Source organism: Mauremys reevesii, linkage group 1 (assembly GCF_016161935.1).
Source record: "Mauremys reevesii isolate NIE-2019 linkage group 1, ASM1616193v1, whole genome shotgun sequence".
Lineage (NCBI taxonomy): Eukaryota > Metazoa > Chordata > Testudines > Geoemydidae > Mauremys > Mauremys reevesii.
Window position 1 is genome coordinate 96983544 of NC_052623.1, and position 18316 is coordinate 97001859.

Genomic DNA, 18316 nt, shown 5'->3' on the forward strand with positions numbered 1-18316 from the left:
TCACTCCACTGACATTGCCAAAGTCCAGGAATTCCTGACTGAAAAGGACACTGAGAACTGACCCTGGTGAAGACACAAAGAATTACATACTGGCAGGAAGAACTTTGTGGGACCCATGCTTGGGACTGTGGTATTAATTGGATTTTGGGGTTTATTCTACAGGCTGCGCCCTGTGTTTTGGATAAATCCTTCAGTATGTATTTCCCTCCCTAATTGGATTTTACCTGACATTGCCCTTATCCAGTTTTCTACATACCCAGATTGCTCACAAGGGGCTACCATTAGATTAGCACAACAAAAAGGCCTGGGTTATTTCCTCTGGACGAATTGACCAGATCCCTGTGGGCTGGGTTATTTCATCTGGCCAATAGTGTAGTAGCCATTTGGACTATTCTTCCAGGCCAAGAACATGATAAGAAATTGGGGCAACTAGAAAAGGCCACTAGTCTTATTTTTGAAGCTCAGCTATCTTCAGTACAGGCTGGAGTTGCTGAGTTACATGTAATTTCCACCCTTAGTTCTATGACCCAGAAGTTACTGACAGAGATGGTATTGAATATCACTGAGGCTGGGAAGGCATTGCAGTGGGATCTGGACTAGACTTGGCCCACTGCCCTTACAGACGTCAGGAGTACCATCTGATCTGTGGTCATGAAGACATACTTGGACACTTTCTGGATGGAAGTGTGGACATTCACAGTGCTCCTTCCAAGCATATGGACCGGTTAGGACATACCGAATCCTACTGGGTCCATGGGGAGGATGCCTGTGGGACTGTAATTGTTTACCGAGACATCTGGGGAAATTAGACCACCTGGTATCTCCAACTGATTTCTAGACAGTACCCCTAGAATGACACCTGACATTTTGGATGAGAATAGAGAGTCAATGGACATTTTGGTTAGAACCACCACAGCTCAGTGTATCTATAAACTGAAGCTAGGGAAGTTGTCACTGTTTATGACAATATTTGTTGAGAGGGTGGAGGTCAAGGAACCACCTGACGGACACCCATTTTTTTTCAACCTAATGATAGCTGTGTATGCGTTAATGCCACCACTTTACAAGATATACATATTGATCTTACCACTGCTGCAGACAATTATATCATTTACTGGCCTGCAGATAGAATGCAGATAGAATATTGTAAGTAGCTCTTGGATTTTAGGTATATTTTGATTGGACTAGAATAATGCCTGATCAGTTTCAAAATTTGCTTTCATTGTTACCAAAGGTTCAAAGAATCTCTGAATTGCAAGGGCAAATTCCCATGCTTTAGAATATATATCAAGATGGAAGGAATGCCTATCATACAGCTTATAGAGTGTTTATTTTATGTACTAGGTATGATGTTTTGTGCTTTGTGTTCGCAATTGTACAACAGCCCCATTATATTATTCCTATGGGATTGTTATTGTTTGTAATGTTGTTAGTTAATTTAGGATTATATTATTGTTGTTGTTGTAAATATTGTAAGAATAGCAATACCTTTCATGTTCATGCTAATTATGCATTGTCATTACGTCCCATGATGGTTGACATGTTTGCTGTGGAATCTGAAGTCCATGGTTTCATGCGAATTGAGATTTGAAATTGTTTGTTGTACTAGAAGTACAAAAGGAGTGTGGAAGCCAGTAAATAATTAACAAGGATTTGAAGAGATCTTAATGAATGTTAGTTAGCAAGAGTCAGGCCATACTGTAACCTTAATGACGTAAGACTTGTAGGAGCAAAGATAGTGCGAGGCGACAGGACAGGAACTGTGTACAAAGTTATTATGACCTTGCAATCACTAACCAAAATGCAGGCTTGCTTTTCTTAGGATTGAGACAAATAAGATAAGCCTTTTTGCTATGTATAAACAAAATGTAGTTGTTGTTTTTACTGTCTGTATTATTGCTAGAAATTGTCTGTAAAAGGTATAAAGGCTTGCTGTGATTGTTTTACCAGTTGAGAGACCTGTCCAGGACCCTGTGTCCTATGGCACTCTCTCCCTCCATGGTAATTACTGGAGAAATAATAAAGTATTTGATTTTGCTGCATCCAAACAAAAAGTGAGAACTGAGTTTTTCTTCGACACCACCTATGAATCTCTCAGTGAAGAGGAGGTTTAGCTGCTTTCTGCCACTGAAAGTCCTTGTTCCCTGGTTGTCTGTCCACTACCTAGGTGCTGTGCATTAGGCCAGGTTTGGCCATCAGTTAACTAGGCTGTGTCTGGTCCTGTGACTGTTTTTGATATGACTGCTGATTGCTAGCTGGCAAAAGACATTATGCTGTCCTGCAGACTTCTCCTTCTTTCCTATGGCAATTTGAAAAGCACATTAAAGATTGATGTCCAAGTTTCTCATCCACTTTATGGCTTCCGGTGATGTGGAATGAATCAAGGCTGTCCCTCCAGAGAAGGATCTTAGAGCCCAGTGGTTCACTAGGAATTCAGTAGTTTGGACATTCTCTCCACATTTTAAATTTGTGTGGTAGGTAATTGCAACACCCATGTAAGTTTCTGCTTCAGTTCACTGTTATCTGGTATGGTGAAACTAGTTGGTTGAGATGTAGGATCCATAATCAGGTTTTGATTCTTGATACTGCTGTGTTCCCATAAGTTTTTTCACAGTTTTGGTGACAGTCCCATTTCGAGAGCTTTGGCCACTAATCAGAGGTTCCTAGACTTAAGGTTGCATTTCAGGCGTGCTGGGTGTTGAGATCTTCTTAGATGGGCAAGTCGGTGTTTATTATTGTGTGGTTCTATTCTTGTATTATTGCTGCTTCTTTTCAGAAGGATGGTGGCAAAATATGTGGGAGGACGGGGAGCCAGACTGTTGGTATTGGTTTCTGTACTCCTTTGACAATTCTCATAGCAGTGTTCAATTGCATGTTGATGAGTTTTGTATGTATGCTACATGACTATACTGGTGCACAATATTCAGCTTCAGAGAAGATGAGACCAGAATGTCTGTCTGTGAAATGTAAGCATCTGGTCCCCAGCTGGTCCTGCAGGCTGTATCTATTTGATAGGGGAGATGGATAATGCCTCTCTACTGCTGGACAGATGACTAATGGCAGCATGCAGAACCAGTGCTAGACAAAGCAAGAACAGAGGGGTTTTTTTTTGTTTTTGTTTTTCCCCAATGAATGGGTTTTGCTATGTTATTTTCATGTTTTCAACACGCACACTTTAATGGAGAACTTTGCTGCAAAGTATTAATTTATGGCCATGGGCTAATATGGTACGGCTTAGCTGAGATATAAAACACAATAAAATGTGTGGCAAATTGAAATTTCATCTTTGTGGCAGTGACTTGCTCTTGAGGGATCCTGTGAAATTAAGTTATTACCCAAATGTTCCCCGACAACATAGAATTTTTAGCAAAAATATTGTTCTGTGTTTTCTTTCATATATATTAATTTAAAGGGAATTACTTTGCTGCTCTTGAAGTGCACATTGAAGAGATGTGAAGTTAGCAATCACAATGTTAAATGTACCTAGTACTAGACAGGATGGATTTTCACTCACTTATGGCTGAGTTCAGACCTGGTGTAAGTGGTCACAAGTTAATTGACATCAGCTGAGTTGTGCCCACTTACACCATGGCAGACTTTGGCCATAAATTCTCATTATGTTTTATCTTAAATGAGAAATAGAATTTATGTTTGAAAATCTCTAGGTTCTGTGAAACTGTGGCAGACATGTCTTCTTGTGGCCCTAGACATTATAGTTTTGAAACAAATAGGGGAAAAAAGATCTTTTTTCTCCACTTTATTTTTTTCTCAATCTTAAAATGCCTTCATTGGGAAATTAAATCTGTGGCCTTGCCCTATGTGCCTACCTTAAACCGAGCCATAGATACTACAAAACTTTAAAAACAATGACAATTAAAAAAAAGCCCCCTCATTAACTTTTGAAGACTACATATTTTATGGGTTCACAGCAGGAAGTTATTAATGATGTATGAAATATAAAATCCTGCATCAGAAGTTAATAGCACTGTAGTGATTGTCTGTTGTTGTATATTTAGTTCAGAGAGCACCAGGGAAACCCAGCAAGCACAGAGGATTCTACTTTAAAAACAAACAAACAAAAACATTATATCTTAATCTAAGGATTTTCTTTGCCCATTTTCATTATCCCTCAGCACCTTCTATTGCACATGCTATGTATAGAGAAATATAACTATAATATGAGTGTCCACGGGCCTGTGAATCAGCTCACTGGAGTGGTTTATGTTATGGTGCATTTTTGTGCAAAAATTAGGTGTGGGTGTCTTTTTTAATGTAAATGGAATTTCCGTGAGTGCTATATTTTCCAGCTGATCCCTGCTAGTTCTTGCAAAGACATTTCCTTTTGTGGCTCATAAATGTCTAGTGACAACTTGCCTGTACCACACAGAAGGTTAATTTTTTGGAACTGCACAAAATAGTGAATAAGCTGTGGTGTAAAAAAGTATGCGAAAACTCCTGTTGTGTGCCATAAGTAACTTATGGAACCTGAAGAGTAATTAACTTTTGAGAAAAATACTAAGCCCAATGTTCAGCTGCAGACAACCAGTGCTCCATGAAGCTCAGGAGAAGTGGGGCAAAAGGTACCCACTGCAAGCCTGATCTGTTTTTTAGGCCTTCTTGTCACCAGATTGTAAATCGGAGCAGTTTGAGGAGTATCCTAATTTGCACTAGCTGCGACCCAGGACATAGTAACTCTGGCCATGCTCCAGTTTTCAGGAAGAGGGATACTACAGTAGCTCACTTAAAATGCTTTGTTTAAATCTTAGATTGTAAGGGCCAGATGCCACTACCCTTATAGTAGTACTTTGCTCCATGCTTGCATATATATACCTGCCCCTGGAAATTTCCACTACTTGCATCCGACGAAGTGGGTATTCACCTACGAAAGCTCATGCTCCAAAACGTCTGTTAGTCTATAAGGTGCCACAGGATTCTTTGCTGCTTTTGCTCCATACGTGAGTTCTGTTGAACTCAGCGGACTGCTTCCAAAAATGTATTACTCAACATGAGTAAGGGTATCAGTATCTGGCCCTAAAATGTTACTGTGAAAAGTAGCTAGACAATTAATTTTGTTCAGCTATCATCAACATTTTCCATTGTTTCAGCCTTCTTGAGGCTACCTCAGTGTAGAAACATTCTTCATAATTTCAGTGATATATGGTATGACTATGGTAGTAAAACGGAATTTCTTGTATTATTTTTTTATAACAGATTTAGAGAATCTTTTTTTTTTTTTATCACTGACGGGTGCTATTTTTCTCTTGTAATTGGAAAGAGTGTAATGGTCTATATTATTATCTACCTCCTGAGAGCTTCTCCCTTGTCAAGTTAGAAACAGTGTATTTATTTACCTGTCTATATCTTGAAAGTACATACTTCAAATTCAGCTCTTGCTCTATTTAGCATTCCATAGTACAAGAACTGTAAGATGTGGCATAAAACAATATGATTTTTGCTATCATCCATATCTTACAGAATATTGTACTTATGTCAGTAACAGATAGACCTAGGCTAAAGCTCTGCAGAGAGGCAGATATTTAAACTCATTCTTGTATTGCTGCCTAATAATCATATCTGAATACAGGGCTAAATCTAGGTGCTGGCAGGCTCTTACATAGAACCCCTTTTTCAGATAAAAGTCCCACTGGCATGCATGGAAGTTTTGCCTGAACAAGAAATGCAAGAATTGCAGAAGAAACAACCTCTCTGTTTTCTTTTCAAGTGCAAAAAAAAAAATCATAATCTAATGAATATATATCATCCCACACCAGACTACCATGGAATTTAGAAGCCTCTGACCCAAAGTTGTGTCTTAAATATGGTAGACTCTCAAATGTCCTTGCTTAGAGTAGCAGATCTTAACAGTATTAATTGTGATGACCCCACTGAAGCCTTTCTACACTTCTAATTGTTTTCATATGTAATTACTATGCAAATTGATGGAGTTTGTTGAAATTTCCTGGCACTTGCTCTTTACATGAACTAGCATGGTAACCTCATCATGCTCAGCCAATATACTGGGAAGCCTGTAATACGTTCAATGTACTGCTTAATATTTTTTTTAAATCTAACTTAATTGATTTTAGGGAATTATAATCATTTAAACCTTATCATAGATTTTCAATTTTAATTTTAAATCAAATTCTTTGAAAATATGCCTGTATTTAATTTAAGTAATCCAAGTTAAATAAAAAATCAGATTAAAAAAATAATTTTATCCCCCCACCAATTCCTCCCCATTTTGCTCAATTCTCCCAAACTTGTTTTCCAAAGATACCCCCATTCACACATCTGTGATGGCCTGAATCCTCCCCATATTATGAGAGTGATACAAATGGCTCCTCTTTAGCTAGGATGGGAAGAGAGAGTCTGACAGACGCCTTGAATATTGGGAGAGGGTTGCTATGGTGGAAAGTGAACACAGCCTCCTCTACTCTGGGAAGCCTGTAATGAGTCAGAGCAGCCCCAAATGGGGAGTTGCTGGCTGGGTAAGATAGATGGCCATGAGTTACACTGACTCATCATATTCCTTACTCCGGTCTCTATCTGTGGGTTAAAATGAAATGTAAAGCTGTTTTTCCCCTGCAGAAACCACAAGGGATTTATAATTTATTGTCTTATAGTAAGATCAGTGGATGTCCATTTTGATCAGAGGATCCATGCCTTTTTAGTCATCATTCAGTGATAAGATTTGAGACAATTCAACTTCCACAAGGGATTACATAACTATTTATGCATTTTACAAATCATTAATCGTTTAATATCCTTGAGTTTGTGTGTAAACTCATGAACCACTATTTATAATTAGTAATTCTGAAACAGCTTCCCATGTTCAAAAAATTAAAATGACAATTTAAATTTAATAATGGAATAATACAAACATTATGGCATTTAGGTATTTAGCAAGGCTGTTTGATTAATTCATCTGTGTTAGCAAAGATACTGTTGCCTTTAATAAATTTTCTTGAATTTACACCTAATATTTTCCTCCCTCAATTTTTATTTTCTATAATAAGCTATATTATTTTTCTGATCAAGGAAAAAAATTGTAGGAGATGTTCTGTCATTACTCAGTAATGTAGATCTTTGTGTAAATAATATTGAGCTAAGTTTTCAGTTTCAAAGTTTTCAGTTTTTCTCTCAATTTTGGTAAGTAAATTGCATGTTCAATTAATTTTTGATATCTTGGCAAATAAAAACATCAAAGCAGGAGAAGTTACCAACAGCAATTCCAGATAAAGAAGGACCAAATATGTGTCATTTGGGTCAATCTGTTAGTTCCTCCTAGTAGATTTCACTCCACAGAAATGTTGTGGTATCTGCTGAATCAATAGTGTTGAACTGGATCAATTTGAAGTGTATGTTAATGGAGATTAATTTTAGTGAATCCCACGGATTTTCTGCTGGCACTTATCCTTTAGATCCCTGTCTCATCTAACGTTCACAGGCAATGCCTGAGTGAGTTAATTAGTTATGATCATTTATGTGTCTTGGGAATAATATTCTTCCAACTCATCTTTGCTGCTTTGATAAATGATATGAGGCTCACACACTAGATATGGCACCTCATACTACTTCATGGCTGGGAATATTTATGCAGTTTAGGTTTTTTCCAAGAGTAATTTTCCTGTAACATGTATTTTAAAAATTCTAAATGCATTATTTTGGACAGATCTGGCATTTATTACAGGCTTTTGTTTTCCTAAGCTGCAAACTTGAGCTGAGATTTGTGTACTCAAAATTCCCTTTGACCAGTAGGAGTTATGTGTATGCCAGGCATGCATGATTGGACCATATCTCTAGATGACAGCTTGACATCCAACATTATTTGGACTGTCCATAAGCAGAAGTAAAACATATTAGAGTACTCAGCAGCAAATGTCTCTAGTGAAACACTACTAGACTCAGGCTGTTCCATATGATCAGTTTGAGGTTTCAAATCTGAAAACATCCACAGCACTATTTAGATATTAGAATTTAGTTGATTTTTTAATGCTCTTCTTTAAGGTGTGGTATTTGGGTTAGGTCTAATGGGTTAATTTTGATTTTTTGTATACACTGTAAATTCTTTTGTCAAAGGCTCAGAGTGTTCTTAATGGTTTCTGGGAGAGCTTTAACCCAGTCTTTGTGGCTGTAACTTGCATTAGTTATATATTGGAGAATAGCTGAGTGCTTATTCATTTGCTGTGTACAAAATTAGACGTTGGACTGGTGCCAAATTGCAATACAATGTAACTGACTGGCCCATTAGTAATAATGAAACTGGAATCTATCAGGGCACCTTTGTGTAATATTATTTTTTCCAGTGTAAAGTCTCAATATTTAGAGCATAGATCACTTTATTTAATAACAAGTGCAGTGGATTAAACTCTATTAAGCAAAAGAATGGGTAAGCTTTGAAAAAGGTGCAAGAATTTTGAGAAATGTAGTCATCATTTTAATGTCCCGTTCTATTAAACATAAGGAGAAGAAATTTGCTCCAAAAATCTGTCCTCAACTCCTACCCCAAGATGTACAATTGGAAAACACAACCTGTTGGGATGGGTATTAGAGGTCCAAATATTTAAAGACTTTCAGTGCCCATTTAGGGCCAAATGCAACTTCCAGCGTAATCTATGTGAATATTTCATGAAAGTTGGATTGAGCCCAGGAAGAGGAGCCAGGGTGGTCTCATGCCCTATTTGTAAAAGTTTGTTTTATATATAGACAAAGCAGAAATTGCTTCATATGAGCATATCATTTGTACTATTAATGGTAAAACTGGAGGGATTATTTCTTACATTATCTTAAAAAGAAGTGCAAATGAGAGGTGGTGAAGTGATGTAGCAGTCCAGAACGCTGTTTTTGTAAGTATTTGTTTTTTGTTGCTTGTCAATAGCTTGTAGTTCTCATATTTAGTTTTGTATCTAGTTTTAAAATCAATAAAGACATTTGTTTTTAAAGCTATGGTTTGATTACTTCTTTAGGGAGAGAGAAGAAACATGCTATTATAGTTTCTTTGTAATTCTTGCAATTGTAAGTAGCTCTCTGGGATAAACAAATTAAAAAGAATAAATGAGAGGTTACACTTACTGTAAAACAAATAATTGTAAAATGATAAACCATTTTTTAATGGTATATACTAATCACATGTGCAGATATTAACAAGAACATAACTTATCTTCATGCGTTAACATGAACAATCAATTCAAAATTATTAGAATCCACCCATAATAAACAATAAAACAATTTACTGAATTACTTAATTTTGTCCTGTTTGTATTATATGTTTTGTCTAGTCTTCTATTTTCTGTTGCTTCCTGGCACAGATATAAAATGAGAAATTGATATGCTTTCCAACAGTTTAAACAGCTAATAAAATCTTTGTATTAAAGTTGATCTTGTTATGGTAGGTACAAATGTGAAAATCATAAAGTAAGTTCTTTTGAAAAAATACATTTAATAACTGTAAAAAGGTAGCTTTTCATGATAATCTTTGTTATATTAGTGATGTTTTTTATGTACATTTGGATTTATATGGACTATATACTCACCAATTATTTTATGTGGGTGAATAATTTCTGAAGTTAGATGTAAATCAGAATGCAGAGTATTATAATATGCAGAACCCCATTACTATAGATCTGATATACTCACAGTATTGATCAGGAATAAATTGACTTAATTGTCGTCTTGCCTCTGAAAGTGTCATGAACGACACAGATTGTCATTGTGAAATGTTCACAGGTACTGTTCCATATCACAGGTAAACGTAGGTCTTCTACTTCTCCATTCTTCATGTGTCAGGTATCACATGCTGCTTAGAAAAGGGCAAATGGTCAATAAGTCATGCAGGTTTGTGCATTCAATCACTTGTGGATTGCAGGGGCACTAGAAATGTAATTCAGTCTTGAAAGTTTATTGTTTAGAACTACATTGTAAAAAATCTATTGATTATCCATGTACAGCATGATTTATTCTTTTATCTAATGTTTCTGCTTTTAGCATTAGAGTACTGCAGCCTTGAATTGTCATAGCCATTTTAGATTATGTATTTTATGGTTTTTATCTATGAAAGAATAATAATGAAAATTTTTAAATGGGTCATAAAATCCCTGTTCTATGTCATTCTAAAGAGGTTACTATTACATCATCATTTTACTAACATTACCTACTGATATGAATTTTATCTAAAGTATTGGTAAGGTTCCTGTAAAAGACTGAGAATCTGAACTTTTGAAAATAGCCACCTTCTCAGAAGACTTCAGTATATCTTATGGTTTGTTTTATTTAAACAGCCTGAAATAGGAATCAGCTTGATTCCCCCCTCCCCTCATCAGTGTGTCTGTTATGCACTTTAAATTTAAAGATCATAGTTCAGTGAGTGTAGAGAACATATCTTAGTGTAGTTGAATGCATTTTTAGAGAGAAAGATGGGTATTATTCACATATAAAACTGAATAGAAAAGGCAGTGGATGAAATTTCCTCTGTCTGAAGTAGGCAATCTGTCTAGTTTTTATGGGAGGGTTAAAGAAAAAAGGTAGAATTAACACATCTTTCCTCAGTCTTCTGGAGAATGATCAGAGAGATTAAGCTGACCAGAAATACTAGACCTGTACTATAATCAAACCTTAAATTAAGGGAAACTTTTGACACATTTTTAATGGGAAAAGGAAGGTGGCTTGTACAATAATGATCAGTTCATATGGAATGTATTAATACATCTTCTCTGTAATCGTCTTCTTTTTATTAAGGACTTGATCCAAAGCCAACTGAAGTTAAAAAAAAATTCCATTGACTTTAATGGACTTTGGACCAGGTTCCAGTCCCCTTTATTTCTATACATAAATAATTAATTCTCAGATGTGCTGCAGACAATCTTGGGCTTCAGGTCCAATTTAGGCTGATTACTCTATAATTTCTTGGGTTTTTATGGTGGTGAGTCACTGACTAAATTAAAAATACTCCTCACAATAACTGTCAGACATAATTTGGCAAGATCTGATTCTTATAGTTTTTAATGTGGGTGGTTTTACAACTATTGATTTGATCTGCATATTTTCCTTTTCTTTATTTTTAGGCAAAAAGAACAGGAGTACTTGTGGCACCTTAGAGACTAACAGATTTATTTGAGCATAAGCTTTTGTGGGCTACAGCCCACTTCATCGGATGCATAGAATGGGACATATAGTAAGGAGATATATATGCACATACAGAGAACATGAAAAGGTGGGAGTTCCCCTACCTAATAAGATGAGTAATTATCATCAGGAGAAAAAAATATTTTGTCGTGATAATGACAAGGTGTGAGGATACTTAAGGTGGGGAAATAGATTCAGTGTGTGTAATGCTCAGCCATTCCCAGGCTCTATTCAAGCATAAATGATGGTATCTAGTTTGCATATTATTTCAAGTTCTGCAGTTGCTCGTTGGAGTCTGTTTCTGAAGCTGTTCTTTTTGCGGATACAGACTAACGCGGCTGCTACTCTGAAACCTGTCTTTATTTTTAGAGAGAGCCAGTTTAAAAAATAAATATGATAAAAGAAAACTATAAATAAGGATTTTCTGGGCTACATTGAAATATGTGGGGCAAATCAAGTTCCTTTCTAAGGCCTGGTCTACACTAAGGGGGGGGGGGTCGAACTAGGGTACGCAAGTTCAACCCTAGTTCGACTTACTTACCCGTCCAGACGCGGCGGGGTCGAACTCCGCGGCTCCAAGGTCGACTCCGCCACCGCCGTTCGCGGTGGTGGAGTTCTGGAGTCGACCGGAGCGTGCGGGGAGTTCGAACTATCACGTCTTGATTAGACGCGATAGTTCGAACTCGAAGAAGTCGAACTCACTGTGTCGACCCGCGCGGTGAGTATGGACCTGCCCTAAGACTTTTCTTTTGTGGCTACATGGAATATTTAGTAGCAAGATTCTAGCTTTCTTATTGAATAAAAACCCAGTCATTTCAGATGTTAACATTTAGTTAGTTCCTCAGTAGGTAAAATGGGTTGTCTACTAATGTTCTTTCACTTCTGTACATTTTAGCCAAGGTTCCCATGGGTTTGTAAACCCCTCATTTGTATTTCCTGAACTGAGTTTTTTATGCAGATCTGGAGGGTGGGGGGTAGACCACAACACACCAATGGTATTTGTTTTTGAAAGAACCAAGTTTTCATTCTCCTTACCTGCAAATCACAAAGCAAGATGGGACTGAATAGTTTGTTTTGTAACTGTTCATGTCCACTAATGCAAAAATGATACATTATATGAAAGGGTCGTGGTAGAAACAGCAATAAGAAACCAATCTCCTTATTTAAAACCTTAAAGGTTATGTCCCGGAACACGTTGTGGTAAATAAAGGGGGAGTTAGCTGTACAGCCAGTTAGCTGTAAAATCCCTCTTGGTAGCTGTTCTTTACTTGCTTTATCTGTAAAGTGTTAAAAAGTCCCCCAGGTAAAGAAAAAAAAATTGGCACCTGACCAAAAGAGCCAATGGAAAGATAGAACTTTTTTAAAATTGGGAAAGAAACTTTCCCTTTGTCTGTTGCTCTCTGGGATGCAGGGACATAGGCCTTAATACTGTAACCAGCTTTAAGCCAGGTATGATTATAGATTATCAATTCATACCTTGAACCTACTTACCTGGAGCCTCAGATATGCAAGTAAAATTAGGGAATGTCTAAAAAGACGTGATTAGGGTTATTTCTTTTATTTCTTATTGGCCTGTGGACTCCTCTGTGCTAACCCCAGATGCTTTTGTTTGCTTGTGATCTTTAAGCTGAATCCTCAAAAAAGCTATTTTGGGTGCTTGATTTTTGGAATTGCTCTTTTAAAATCTAGCAAAAGCCTATGTTCCAGATGTATTCTCTTTCTTTTTCTTTTTAATAAAATTTACCTTTTTTAAGAACAGGATTGGATTTTGGTGTCCTAAGAGGTTTGTGCATGTTGTTTGATTAGCTGGTAGTCACAGCTAATTTCCTTTGTTTTCTTTCTCAGCTCTTCCCCAGAGGGGAGGCTGAAAGGGCTTGAGGGTACCCCACAGGGAGGAATTCCCAAGTGCTCCTTCCTGGGTTCAAAGGAGGTTTTTGCATTTGGGTGGTGGCAGCGTTTTCCAAGCCAAGGTCAGAGAAAAACTGTAACTTTGGGAGTTTAATACAAGCCTGGGGTGGCAAGTATTAATTTTTAAAATTCTTGTGGGCCCCACTTCTGCACTTGGAGTGACAGAGTGGGGATTCAGCCTTGACAGACATAGATCAAAGAGGCTTATCATTTTACCCTATAGGTTATTCATATAATGGAGACTTCCTGTTCTAAAGGGTCAGATATTGTTGAAACTATTATGGAGGTATGTTGTGTCCCTGGGCTAGATGGCCTTGTGTGATTATATATACTGCTGTGTATGCAAGCATATTTCATTCGATTGGCTAAGAATATGAACTAGGAGAGCCTGATATCTCTTTCCATTCTATAAATTGACACCAGAGATTGGCAGTGAGATTGCTTCCTCATTCCAGTAGAGGGAAGCCTCCTTTCTTCAATTCCCAAGGTTATTTGTTAGGCAGAGACATGGATGTGATATTTTATTGCAATTAGAAAAATATAGACTGTATTTTGAAAAAGCAAATAAGAAAAAAACTCCAATATCAAGTGTTCTGATTTTAAGAATGGTTTATGCTATGGTACTAATAGATTTTTTCCCTCACTGTTCAAGCAATTAAAGCATAGTCAATACTTGTTCACTTGGCCCTAAGGCAGACCACTGTCTTCAGTAAAATGCTACTTTCCTAGTGTAGAGAGCTCTGGTATGCGGGGGGGAGGAGGGCAGAGTTGTCATTGGTTGGGATACATAATGTTAGGTACAGAGAAAGATAGGCCCTGGGTAGTTGACAGCTTGAAACCTCCCATAGGGCCAGTTATTCGGTGTGATGGCTTGGAGCCGTCAGTTTCACATATTATGTATTGTGCCATTAGTGATGCCTATGTAATAACTTTACTTATATACCACCCTTTTCTCAAAATGGTGAGGGTGCTGTACTGCAGAATAAATACACATACAAGAACAGGAATGTGATAAATAAAAGGTCAAGAGTGGCTATTCTAAACACCTTTGGGGAGAAATTAAAACTTTAAGATGTTTTTTAAAATGGGATAAAATGGAGGTGGATTTTGGGGGAAGGAAATTACATGTTACAGGTCCCAATGCAGTAAAAACCTTGATTCCCTGTCAATGTCAGATATAGTGGCAAAATTCTAAGCACTGGGTACTGTGTGAGTACAGAAATCCATCATTAAAAGGCATGAGTAGTAGGCCCCAGAGTTTGGAAAGCCAACTGTAAAGGGCTTTTAAAAGCAAGTGTGTCAGTTTAAAGTTAATCTGCCAGTTTCTAGGCAGTCAGTGCAAATCTTGCAGAGCAGCTCAAGACAGTGAGCAATTATGCCACTGTACTCTGAACAAATTGCAAATGATTGAGTGACACCACAAAGAGCTCATAAAGGGAGAATTCACCAACTGAGTTTTGTGGGTATGAGGGCATGTTTTACTGTTTCAAATTTATCACAAGCTACATTCACTGACCAACAACCCCCCCCTCCCAAACCTTCCCATTAACAAGGAGTTAAGATTGCCCAGTGGTATCTTGTGTCCTTCCAAACATCAAGTTCAGTAAAACTTGAAACTTTGAAAATCAGGAAAGAGAGTTAAGGTACATGTCTGTGCAACTTTAACTCTGTGCTAACAAAGTAGAAATCAGTGATGCAGAGTTAGGGTATTTAGTGTAATTTGCTTATTTACAAAATGTATATGACTTCTGTTCTATTGAACAGAGGTGGTTACAAACTGTACACATGCTATTTTCTTGCAGAAATCTTATGGCATCACTGCCCAATCACCAAGAAGCAACTCTTATAATCTAACTGCTTAAACACACTGCTCTCTTTTCCAGTCACAGCCCATGGACTTTTCACCTGGCAAACTCCTAGTCCAAGGCTCCTCACATAGGTTCAAGTGTTTTGAAAGGTGGTGGGAGCATTAACCCTCCTTTTGTGAACCCACTGAACCTCAGAAAGGGTTTGACTTCCCATTCACAGGAAAATATTTTAACCTACATAATCTTCTTACCTACTTTCAGAATTAGGTTATGTGTGGGTATTTTAACTCATTTTATCCGGGGTGCTTATACATCAGTAAGGCATAACATGCACAACATTAGCATTTGTTCCCATAGCAACCATCTTTTTGCTAGCATTGAGCCAGGTTCTGCAAAGTTCCGAGTGCTCTCAGTTCTCATTGACCATTGCTATTGTTGGATTTATCAGCACAGTTTAAAAGTATGCTACAGATTGTATGTGCTGCAACTGCTCTCTTTCAAAAAGAAGCCACATTTGTTTGCTCTGTAAAAGTTACATATTAATGAATAAAACAGAAGAGCTGTTTCAAGTGTTCATTGCCATCTTTAACACCCCATTCTAAAGGGTAGAGACTTTATTTCATTATTCGAAGTGGAATGAGTGATAATATTTCACTTACATTACAAATTGTGAAAGGTCTATTGAATTAATGGAGTGGGTGATCTAATGTATCAAGACAGCTACTGCTGGTGTCTGATTTATTCTGCAAGTTAGTTACCATTCATTTTCCCTTTGCATTTGTTTATAAAATACATTATATCAGAAAAGTTGGTGTTTATTATTGTATATTTTAGTAGGATCCACAATGTGCTAGGTACTGTCAAAACACTAAGAAAGAGGGTTTATATGTCATTTAGAATGTATCTTCTTAAATTTTAGCCATTAATTGTTGCAATGCAAAGATATCTGTCATATAAGTGAAACACAAATTAAAGTAATATAATCCTTGTTAGATTCTTAAGTTTTTGCTGAAATGTGTAATCCTATTTTACTCTAAAATATTCACCTCTTTTTTTTATTACAGAAACCTTTGAAATGCTTATCAGACAGGCTGAGAATTACACAAGCATACTTTTCTGCAACACATACAGAAACATGGCTGTCGAGGCTGCTATGGCCGTTCAAGAGTTTTTTACAGATGTGGGACTCTTTGTATTTGGCATAGACATTAGTACAGAAGAACTGGTGAACAGATTTTTTGACACCCTGTTCCCACTAGTCTATAACCATCTGATTAATCCTGGTCTGACTGACATTTCACTGGAATATTCAGAATGCATTCGAATGTCACAAAGAGATTTCAGTCCTTTTGGTAATGTTCCAAAAGTAGTCATGGGACAAATGGGGAGATCATTTTTATCCAGTCGTACTTTTTTGCAGGCCCTCAATTTAGGGATTGAAGTGATCAATACAACAGATCATTTGCAGTTCTCTAAAGACTGTAGCAGAGCCTTACTACGAATGCAATATTGCCCCCACTGCCAAGGAATGACTTTAAGTAAGCCATGTATGGGGTACTGCCTGAATGTACTCAGAGGCTGCTTGGCTAACATGGCAGAAATTGACCTTCACTGGCGGAGATATATTCAGTCATTGGAAGAGTTATCCAGTACAATGCATGGGACATATGACATTGAGCACGTACTTCTGAACTTTCACTCACTTGTTAATGATGCTCTGACACATGCTAGTATCAATGGACCAAAAGTAACTGAACAGGTAAGCACCTACCTATTTTCTTCCATGCTTATTGGAAACACAGCACATGGAAACTAACTTGGAAAATTGTTGGATGTTTTGATCATTGTTATACAAATTAACACAATGTTTGTGTCCAAAAAGGGCTTCATATAGCAAAACAGTTGTACAAAATTGTCAGTTTTTTCTTTAGTTATTCACATGACTTGCTATTTTCTCAAATACTGTATTCACAACTATAACAGAATGAGGAGTCACCATTTTTTAGCATTTGCAGATTTTTTTTTTCAGGGTGAAAAGCTAGTTTTCCAGTTGCAGAATGAACTTGTAATGTTTACCAGAACCATCTAAACAGTTGAAGTGATGATGAAAAATATTTCACACTCATGAAACCACAGCCTGATTTTTTGTAATCAATTATGTGAGAATCAGTAAAATAGAGTTTTCTACTTTTTGCTTTTTGTCATTTTGTCCATTTAGCCGTTATACTTTTCAGTGCCTTCACTGAATGGCCTTTACTGAGAATTCTACAACTGTTGAATAAGAGTGAGTGCTGAATTAAGTTTGGTGTTTTAAAATACTAATAAGCAAAAACTAAGTTGCATGCTGAAAGCTAATACCAGAGACTTTCTGCTTTTGTAAAAAATGCTAGGGGTTAGGCAAATGACTGCCAGATTTGGTTCATAATATTAAATGAATTGCCAGACCGGTGAAGATGTTTATTACTCTATCACATTCATTGTAACAGGTTTGGAAATCTCATGGACTTTATACCATGATCAAAGCCCCTTATTTTCATGAACTAGAAATATAAGATCTGATGTTTAATATATATCTAACTATAAAGATGACAAGTAATAAACATCCCTTCCCTTTAGATGCCAATGGTTTGTCTTCAACACCTATGGCTGTAGGTAGATTTATTTGAATATTTTTGTTAGCATCAATAGAGTGTACATTTCATTTGCAACGAGTAGCACATTCTTCCTTGAGGACGTTTCAGGGGAAGAGTAACTTGCATGAGAAGCTAACTTAGCTGTGAACTCATGAAAAGTGAAGAGGTTTTTTTTTTTTTTTTTTTTTTAATATACCAGGGCATTAGTTAAAGCTAATGTAGCTGCAAATGTATGAGGCATATCTATGCCAACAAATGTTAACTCTTACTCTGTTATACTTATTCCATAGTATGTTGTGTAAGTACACTTTCACCTATAACTTTCATGGGTGCTTCCATCATACTCTGCTCAACTACCATGGTGATGTGAGTAGCATAAGAACCTAGAATAGAAAGTGGGGTTTTTTTGTTTTTTTTTAGAGGATGTGCAGATCAATTTTTGGTTGGATGTGACTGTGGTATGGTGTGGTATCACCTCAGGTGCCCATAATAATGCTAGGACTATCACAAACTCCTTCTCACTTGGTTTACCTGCTGCTGAACTGGCCTCTGCCCACAACAAAGCCTTATCTAATAGACTAGTGCCTGGTTCTCCTGCTTACTTCCATGGAATAGAGGGGGAAATAATGGGCTGACACATCTAAAGAGGGGGAAATAGTGGTCTGTTGTCATTGACTGCAGATTGCTGTGCCCTAACTACTGGGCTGTCATTCCCAGATGCCACTGTAGGTATGTTAGTACTACAAAGGGAAACTTTATGGGAAGTTGAGGCTATTCAGAGTCCTTGGAAGAGCTGACTTACAAACCTGGCCCCTACCCGGCAATATAGAAGGAACACAGATAATA

General features: G+C 37.1%; 1 protein-coding gene across 5 annotated transcripts in view; it reads left to right on the forward strand.

The window, feature by feature from the left end:
- GPC5 (glypican 5) overlaps positions 1-18316 on the forward strand; it is a 225755-nt gene that overhangs the window by 153922 nt on the left and 53517 nt on the right. For all 5 annotated transcript variants that reach the window (XM_039520436.1, XM_039520438.1, XM_039520440.1 and 2 more), the window contains one exon: positions 15902-16596. In XM_039520436.1, the coding sequence (XP_039376370.1) occupies positions 15902-16596 (695 nt within the window). The remainder of the gene's footprint in view (positions 1-15901; positions 16597-18316) is intronic.